The following is a 9627-nucleotide window of genomic DNA, read 5'->3' on the forward strand; positions in this document are numbered from 1 at the left end:
ACTCAAACGTAAATATGTAAAGGGTCTTGATGTAATTTACCTGTATTAAAAGGGGTATATCATCCTGTTTTCAGGTAAGTTGTGAGAGATAAGACTCTGGAAATAGAAGATAAATATAGCTAGAACCTGGTTAAAATGCATATTTAAGAAAGTTCTGGATCGTATTACAGTACTCTAGTGATAATGCCATTTCTATTATAGGCTGTAGTATAGTTGAGAATAAGTAGTAAGAGTACTCTGTTGCCTGAAAACCACCTAACAAAATAGTAAAGGTTTTGGTTTTGTTTTTTTTTTTTTTGTGAACTTGCAGGAATATTGTGTTAAATTATCTAAGCAACCATGCTGGCTGCAAGGCTAGTATGCTTGAGGGCATTATCCTGCCAGACTGTCCGCCCCACCATTACTCAGGCTTCCCCAGCTTTGAGGAACTCCAATCTAAATGCATACAGGCTGTGGCAACCTAACCAGGTAAGGTAATTCTCTTTCTAAAAGGTGGAGTCTTTTGTCAAAAGAATTGCTTTACATGGGGTACCTGTTTTGAATGATCATAAGTCTTCTGCTTGTTTGAGGTATCTGCTCCAATTTACTGAAGAAAGAGTGTTAAAAAACTTTTTTTTTAAGAGCAATTAAAATAATATTTTCTGTTCCAATGACTATTTTCCCATCGAAATTACTGGAGAAAAGAACTTAAAGGAGGTAGTTAGCAATGGGCAAGTTTTACTACATAAGGTGAGAAGAGCAGAAATTCTTGTCGACCTCTTTCTAGCTCCCGGTTTCTGAGTTAGGTTCTTAAACATAGTATTAAAGTAAAAACTTTATTTTCAAAGACTTTAGTGATGTTTTTACTTTTTTTAAAAAAAAAAATAAAGCTTTATGGCCTTGTGTAGTACAGTGGGACTAAAGTAGAAGAAATGCAAGCTGAAAACTTCATCTTCTGAAATTCATTGCACTGGTCCTGTACTTCTAGAATATGTGAATGTTACTCACAAAGCTTCTTTATCTTCAATGTTCAGTTGTTTTCCTTGAGCTCAGTTGTTTTGTGTCTTTGGGAGGTAAGCATGGATGAATAAGACTGAGTAGCAATTTTAAGTGTAGCAAATAAATTGGTAAGAAATGTCTTCCTATTTTATTTCATTGAATCTTTCTTATGTTACTTCTGAATCTAACAGTGTTATGCCACCAGAGTAAGAACCGGTGTGAGGCGTGGAAAAATTGGCCAGGAAATTAAAGAAGCGGCATTTGAGCCATCTGCAGAAACAGCACTTAAAGGTAGAGTAGCTCTGCTTTAAATACTGAGAATCTTTGGAGCTTAATTTAAAACTTCCTCAAAGGAATTAGTTCACTTCAAACCACTGAAGAGACTAAAAATATTGTTTCACGTGTAAGTTTGCTTAGTGATCTCCCTCACATGACTGGAGAGAGTTTCTCTCCTTGTCTTTCCTTGTAAAGTTTCTAGCTGCAAGTATGTCATAGTAGAGAGAAATCTTTTGTTGTCTCTAAGATGCTGTGGAGAACTAAGTCAGAAATGGTTGTCACTCAATGGAGACTTGGTTGCCAATAATAAAAAATATGCTGGCACTTGCTTTGCTGCATCTACTTTGTGTGGTGTTTAAAGGAAGGATTTTTCTACAGTATGTAGAACTTGCAAAACAAAGTTTGTGATGCTGCAGTTATGCAAGGCATTGGCGTAGTGTCCTTGCTAGTATGCTTAGCGTGGATCCTAATTTCAGGGGATTACAAAAGGATTTTTTAGCTGGCAGTATTCAGGAGAACACTTGTCTGTGTCCTGTAGCATTGAATTGGGAAATGGAATATACATAGAATGGCCAGATAGTGTCTTGGCTACAACATGTTAGGAAAATGTGTAGTCTTGTACTTGTATTGGGTCTCAGCTGCTCTCACTTCAGTAACAACTGTTTTATGATTGATATTTATATTTGTAGCAGTAATCTGATATGTGGCACTATGACACACAGACACTACGACTAAAAATCAGACAGTAGAAGCCAATAGTAAATCGTGTTGTTGCCCATGAGCTTTAGAAATCCCTTTTTAAACTGATCTGGACCTAATTGCTGCCAAAGACCTCTTGAAGGAGTAAACATTAAGGGCAGATGGATGAGAGGAAAGAACTGTTTTATAGCGAGTTGAACAGTGAAATAGTGTACTAAATCAGCTGACAGGGGAACTCTTCTCTTGGAGAACCTGTTAACTGGTTTTGTGTTAGAATTCCTGTTACTGTAATGAAGGTTGGGAAACCTGGTGTGTTACTAGCTGGTCTCTTAGTTCTTACTCTGTTTTACAAAGTTACATTGTGTTGGTAGGCTGAAAGCAGAGCTTTTCACGTGTAACTCTTTGAAAGCTGGTAACACAGTGACTTGAAGTTAAGTGGAGCTTTAAGAAAGAAGCCTAACATGGATCAGCTATTGCAGATACAACAAAATGTGTGTGAGGATGTTACTAACTATCCAAGAAAAAGCCTTCATAAGAGTGTGGATTTTTTTTTTTTTCTTGATACAGTTGATCGCCTGGGGAAATTTATTGTTGCTGGAGGGGCTGCTGTTGGCCTGGGGGCCCTCTGTTACTATGGAATGGGCATGTCCAGTGAGATTGGAGCTATTGAGAGAGCTGTGTAAGTAAGATGGCTCGCTGTTTCATGTAAAGAGTATGTTCAGTGGATCTCCCTTTATGTCCATCTCTCTGGCTGGTATCAGCCAGTGTACACATAGCTTACACTTCAGCTCTGAACAGAAAACCTTTGCCTCTGTACGGGATTTTAAAGCATGTCACTGAAAGCAAAATTTAAATTACCCAAGCTTAATCGGATATTGACTTAAGTGAGTTCCTTTGTTTTGCTAAATTTGAAATTTATTTCTGATGAATATATAAATATGTCTTATGAGGTGTTCCGCAGATAATTCTGAAGGGTAGTCTTCTGTAAAATATTATTAAGGCCACCTTGCCTTGTATTCTCATGAGACTGTTCGTTCAACTTTAATACAGCAGTAGGAAAGAGTCTCCTTTGAACACACTACTTAGCATAAGCCCTGCTGTAATAAATGTTTTGCTTAAAAATTTTTTGTTCGCCAAAAAGCAATACACCAACCTGACTCTGATGGCAAAACCATACATTTACTTAGATTTAAAAGGTGGTTAGTGATAAGCATGGGCTTGGGAGGAATGAGTGCTGAAGACATTTTGCTTTACTTTGCCTTTGCACTTAGGAGTGACCATCCACGTTCATGTTGAATGCTTGCTACTTGTATTTATGAGAAGCTTTTCAGTGATACAGCCACATATTTTTTTTTCTCCACCAGTCTTGAAGTAATGAGTCAAAGGAGTAAAATGAGAGTAAATGCGTGCACTGTTTGGTGTTAGCGGGGAAAGCTTCCTGTCCGTAGTGCGACTAGGTCGTACTGCAGAAACCCTCAGTCACATCTAGGCCTGTTGCTATTGTTACAGCTCTCAAAATGACGCTCGTGTCTTGTGATGTCGGATTATCCCGTGCACTGTGACTCAGCACTTTGAGAGCTGCTCAGCAGGCTGCTCAGTGCCCAGTATATGTTCTGTAGACATTTTGCCTTAAAGCAGTTTGTTACATACACACTATGTTCTGTTTTTCCATAGTTAAAAAGCATTTGTTACTGTTTTCCAGGTATGCTTCCTCCTTAGAATTGAACTGTAACGATCAGTTTGTAATTTGCAGTGTTTCTAGAGTTATGTTACATTAGATGAGCGAGATTTGAAAGTTCAGCCCCCTGGTGTACTCGTGCCAGAAGTTGCTAGACCATATCATCCTTAGGAAACCTCCCTTGTATCCATAGCTGTGAATATATTTAACACCCTGACTGTGTTTTTAGTTGGTCTTTATTTTGATGTTGGCAATTGCACAGCTAGGTATGTATGACTGTTTGTTTTTCAGTATTTGGCCGCAGTATGTCAAAGACAGGATTCACTCTACCTACATGTACTTTGCGGGAAGCATTGGCTTGACAGCGCTCTCTGCCGTAGCAGTGAGCAGATCTCCGGCACTCATGAGCCTTATGACAAGGGGCTCCTGGCTGGTAAGCTGACATCCTAAATACAGAAACATTCACTGAGAAAAGACCCTAGTTGTGATGGTTGATATATGTGAATGTGATATATGTTGATATACGAAAATGTTGATAAACAAAAACCTGAAATGTAAACTGCTAGTTGGAAAGTGAGGCAAAATTTCACTTAACACTAGTATGATTCAGGATTTGGTGATTCAAATTATATGCTGACATGCACCTTCTATACTTTATTTGGTGGTTTGTCAACGACAAAACTACGTGAGCAAAAAAAATGCTATGCTGCTCTTACCAGCTCTATGCAAGTAAGCCATCTGAGGGTAATGACACTGTTTCTGTTGCTTTCTGAAAATGGAAACTGAGGTCCCTGTGTATTCTTGCTCCTCCCAGTACTCTTCTGCACAGGTCTTTGAAAGTTGTCTCCTGTTTGCTCAGGCTGAAACAGTACTGGTGAACAAATCACCCAGGCAGGCTGCTAACAAAATGTGCCTGCTTAGTACATATTTGGTGTGTTACGTGGAGTGGAATGATAATAGTTAAATGCCAACACGTACGTAATTTCACAGAGGTTAATTTAATAACATGTCCTTGGTGATAAATCAAAGTTGTAGATTTCTGACCAGTTTGCTAGCTGCTGGATGATTCTGCTCTGAATCATCGGTAAGGGGAGGCCATGAGGTTTAAAAATCATTCATAGTAAAAGCATGTGAACTGAGTATTGGCTTTGGGTGGAGAAATGTGCAAGAAGAAAGGCAGGCTGACATTTCAGTACCTTCATGAGGGTTAGAGTGAGGGGTGGAACCAAATGTTTTCCTTCTCTTACCCTACACAACTTAAGAGATTGTTGCGATCTTACTCCTAAACTTGAGTTCCTAGAAGACTGAGTAAAAGTAAAACTGTATTTACTGCAAGCAAAAATCTGCAAAGATTTGACTGTAATCTTACGGGGGAAAAAACCTGGTAAATGCTCTAGTTATGAGTTAGGTTTCTCTTTTCAAAATTATGCTATCGACTTTTAGACTAGGAGGTTAAAGGGGAGACCATAAGTCCTAACTTGAGCCCTGTAACACTGCTTTTACAGGCAATAGGTGCAACTTTTGCAGCTATGATTGGTGCTGGAATGTTGGTCAGGTCCATATCCTACGAAGATAGTCCAGCAGCTAAGCATTTGGCTTGGATGATGCATTCAGGTACGTGACTGTAGAGTTCATTGTAGGGTTGTCTGTGCTTCAGTGTGACTGGATTCTTAAACAAAACTTTGGCTTTAAGGTAAATTTTTATATACTGCTGTAGGAGAGTAAAGTTTTTTCAGAGACCAATGAGAACTCCTTAATGTCAGGAAGATTTTTCAAGTGTCCTTAACACAGCTCTGATTTTCCATAACCTTCTAAAAGTCATGCTCAAATTAAACTTGACTTACAAAAATGCCACACTGGATAGAATTAATTGGTTTCATAGCTGCTTTGGTTTCATGACTGCTTTCTGGCACTGTAGCCTCTGTAAGCACTGTTGCTTACACTTGCCATTCTTCAGCTGTACAGGATAAGAAAGTATTTGAAAACCTGACTAGAAAAGTGAGATTTTTGTATTAAACTGTAGCTGCTTAGATACGTGTTCCCATCAGGTACGTAAGCTGTGAGTACAGATCAGTTTCTTACTAATGATAACCTACTTCAAATAACAATGGCTGTAATTTTTCAAAGCTGTTTTGCCAGAAGTAATTTATGGTTCAGGAAGGACATGTGGATGTTAGGCACTGGAATCATATTTGCCTCCCAAGAGCTAACATTTCTACCAAGAAGAAATTGTGTTTATTTTAGTGATTGTTACCAAGTTAACCTAATATAATATTATAAGGGACAAGGTAGAGATTTTATACATGACTAACAAAAATCCTGACTTAATTGCCTAACTAATTACTGTAGTAGAACTCTGTCCTGCTTTTCAGGGTTGAGTGCTTCTATGGCTGTTGTGTGGTTGATTTGTCCATACTAAATATCTCTTACCGGCTCTTTTTTGACCAGACAGTGTGTTGACTTGTTAGTCTTCCTTCCAAAGACCAGCTCCCTGAAGTAGTCTGCAGAACTAGTTAGAAGTAGGTCATGGAAATTAAGGTTGCTAATTTACTGTGCTCCCTTCTAGATAGGTGCACAATCAAGTGCGTTGCTAATTTGTCGTGTAAGTAGACTAGTTTGAGCCATGTTGTCTGACTGGGAAAAAAAAAAAAAAATTGTTTTGGCAGGTGGTGTTTTTACCGGAACTGTTCCAAATCTGGGTGGTGTTTTGTTTTCCTTTGGCTAGGTGTCATGGGCGCAGTGGTGGCTCCTCTGGCCTTCCTGGGTGGTCCGTTGCTGATCCGAGCTGCCTGGTACACTGCTGGCATCGTCGGGGGGCTCTCGACTGTGGCTATGTGTGCTCCGAGCGAAAAATTCCTGAACATGGGAGGGCCTCTTGGAATAGGCTTAGGCTTTGTTCTTGCCTCTTCAATTGGTAAAACACTGTTTCATACTGTCACATAAAGTAGGTTATAAACTATAAGCTGCTAAGGTGCATCTCGTGTTTAATTGCAGATTGGTCTGTCCAGTTAAGGTTTGCCTTAAATAGCCTTTGCAATTGTAGCACAGCAGAAAATACCCTGTTAAATCTGAAAACAGACATGAACTTACAGCTCTAGCAAGTTTTAATCTGACAAATGGCCAATACCGGTGGCTTTTAGTTACTGCCAGTGACTAGGGAAGGCAGTAGATGTGATCTTAGTTCTTGATCCACTTGTTATTCTCCCTTCTATGTTTCTAGGCGTTGTTGTAGTCCTAGAGACAGAAGTACTTTTCCATGAAGTACCTGATTCCCTAAGGTGTTCAGAATTACTGGATCAGGCTGTATATGTGTTTTGATACTCTTGGTATCGATGCACCACGAATTGAGAATTGAATAGTCATTGAAAAGCATGTGCTACGGTAACTGAAGTTTGACTAACTCAGGGTAGCAGGTACACGTAGTAGTGTTCTTTAACACTATTGTACATTCCTCTTCAGGGTCCATGTTTTTGCCTCCTACTTCTGCCTTTGGTGCCGGCTTGTATTCGGTGGCTGTTTATGGTGGACTGGTACTCTTTGGCATGTTCCTGCTCTGGGATACACAGCATGTTATCAAGCGCGCAGAAACGATTCCGTATTATGGAGTAACAAAATATGATCCAATCAATGCGTAAGTACTCTGCGTTAACACAGCTGACCTCAATGCTTGTGTAAGAATTTGCTTTCAAGCTATATCAAAGTAGGCTTTAAAAGCATCCAGGCCTTTTGTTTACTGTTCAAAAGTGTTTTGCTGTTAAATGTGAAGAATCACGGAGTTTAAAAATACAATGTGAAAATAGCTGCTGGAGTTAAAACTGAAACCATCTGCTTGAAATGAGAGAAATGGGGTTGAATATGTGGTGTCACACGCTTCCAGCAGTACTTTCCGAAAAGTGTTTTTGTTTTCTGAAGTATTGCTGGGAGAATTTATAGTCGCTTTCTGAAAGTATCTGTTAGCATTTTTTTCGCAGCTGATATTAACTCTTTCATAGTCACTTAATATTCACTGATCTTTGTCACTAAATGAAAAAGCTTCATCAGTGTGATAGATAGGGAAAGAAGGATCAATTGACTCTCAGTAAAGACCAAGTCTGACTAACAAATAACTTGCTTGTAAATGTCTGATCTTGGGTGAACTGTTCACCTCCTTGATTCTCATTTCTTAGACTTAGAATTGAATAATACTGAGCTGCTTCAAAATTCTTGGTGATAAACAGATAAAAGTACAGCATACAAGCAGAGGGCTACTGCGTGACAGCTGAATCCCGTCTGTTAACAGACTTGTGTACATAGTTCCTACGGGCAGAGGTGATAGAACCAAGCACCGAGGACTATCATAGTTGAGTTTTGCTACAGATGCTTCATGAAGGCTTTTAAAAATGAAATGTAATGGTATGAAACACCAAATAATGCTATTTCTGTTCAACAATATTAACTTCTGCTTCCTGTTTCCTAGGTGCATGGGCATCTACACAGACACACTGAACATCTTCATTCGGGTGGCCACCATGCTTGCAGGCGGGGGAGGCGGCAGGAGAAAGTAAACCAAGGCTCCTCTGCAGCTGTCTGACAGCCCACTCAGTGCACAGACTAAATAAAAAATCCTGGTTACAAGCCGTTTTGCTGCAAGTCAGAAATTTAAAGCATTTCAGCATATTGTTTCAGTGCAATGTGATTCAGACTTAATAGTTTTTCTTCAAATACTTTCCAGCTCTGTGTTTAAAATAGCGTGAACTGCTTCTAATTGTACGTTATTTTGGGAAAGTAAATTATTTTTAATATATGAGTAAAATAGGCTTACCTGCTTTTTAGTGGGTTTGACCGCAGTTCAACTCTTCTCTTTTTTTTTTTACTGTTACCGCATAGTAAAGGAAGTAATTTCTAAACTGGTATCCTATATGCAGATAGAGACGCAAGCTACTTCATGGAACGCTGTTGAGATGCATCAGTTTTCAGTTAAGATTGTATAAATGATATTTTAGTGACGCGTTAAGATGAACTGATCAGATTGGATATGGCGCTAAATGCAGTAATGACTTAAACCTTTCTGAAATTTCTGCCCAGGTAGAAGTGGTTGTCAGAAATGCATTGGATTTGGCAGGTGAGGTCACCAAAGAGTGTAAAGGAGACGAGATGAGGAAACTGGCATCTGTCCTCTATGAACTTTGGTCTCTTTCTGGAGTACACGTGAGAACTCCTTGCTTTAATGCTGACTGGATGTAATGGCCGGGTTCTTTGGATACTAGATGTATCAAGCTGTTGAGTAGCAATAGAGGTGTGTCTTTCTTCCAGTGACTAAAATCTCAGTATTGCAGATGAAACCTTGTCCTTCAGAAGAGCTCCGAGTGCTCATCTCCTACAAGCTTATACAGTTGGCACAGAAAGAGGGAATTGAGAATGGCCTGCTGTAAGCCCAAGTATCACAAATTCACCCTAATGTTGTATGCTTTAGTTTCTACCTCTTCTCCAAATGGGTATGTTTAGCTTGGTCTGGAAGAGATTCCCCTATCAGTAAAATTGATTTAACATTCAGAAATTTGTACTTACCAAACTGTGTTGCTGTGTGTTGGAATAACAAGTGAATTCTTGGGCACAAGAAAGTTTTGAGCTAATGTCAACAACTCGGACTTTCAATTTCTGGTAAATACACTGTTTATGTATTGACTTATGGAACAATAAAACTCTAGCCTCACAGGTTGCCTACTCTCACTTTCCCTGCGTTAACAGAAATATTTTAGTCCTCCTGCACTAATAACTTGAAGAGTACTATAAATTTTTATTTTGGCTGCAGTTTCTTTTCTAATAGCGCGCATATTCCTCTCTCGGAAAAAATCCACAAAGGTGCTTTCCAGTTTCACTGGCTAGCATCTTCTGGGGGATGTATCCCAGACGGAAGACGTTCATCTAAACTTGCTTCAAGTGGTTCTGTTGGTGTAACCTGTTGGCTACTGGCTACAGGCAGTGCTGCTTTTACATCCTTCATGCTGTAGTGTATT

At 39.3% G+C, this 9627-nt stretch overlaps 1 protein-coding gene across 1 annotated transcript; it reads left to right on the plus strand.

Annotated features, from left to right (window-relative positions):
* Positions 1-306: 306 nt before the first annotated feature.
* On the plus strand, positions 307-9329 carry GHITM (growth hormone inducible transmembrane protein). Its single transcript, XM_026851900.1, has 8 exons — positions 307-468; positions 1170-1269; positions 2521-2632; positions 3923-4064; positions 5137-5245; positions 6357-6545; positions 7091-7262; positions 8088-9329. The coding sequence occupies exons 1-8, from the start codon at positions 340-342 to the stop codon at positions 8173-8175; spliced, it is 1041 nt and encodes a 346-aa protein (XP_026707701.1). The 5' UTR covers positions 307-339; the 3' UTR covers positions 8176-9329.
* Positions 9330-9627: the final 298 nt, after the last annotated feature.

This window comes from Athene cunicularia (genome assembly GCF_003259725.1).
Source record: "Athene cunicularia isolate RWA chromosome 6 unlocalized genomic scaffold, athCun1 chr6_part2, whole genome shotgun sequence".
Classification (NCBI taxonomy): domain Eukaryota; kingdom Metazoa; phylum Chordata; class Aves; order Strigiformes; family Strigidae; genus Athene; species Athene cunicularia.

Bases quoted from the DNA above. Each gene is read 5' to 3' on its own strand.
- GHITM (XM_026851900.1), top strand. From the start codon at position 340: ATGCTGGCTGCAAGGCTAGTATGCTTGAGGGCATTATCCTGCCAGACT. The intron at 469-1,169 runs GTAAGGTAATTC...TGAATCTAACAG, and splicing joins GGCTGTGGCAACCTAACCAG to TGTTATGCCACCAGAGTAAG. The intron at 4,065-5,136 runs GTAAGCTGACAT...CTGCTTTTACAG, and splicing joins TGACAAGGGGCTCCTGGCTG to GCAATAGGTGCAACTTTTGC.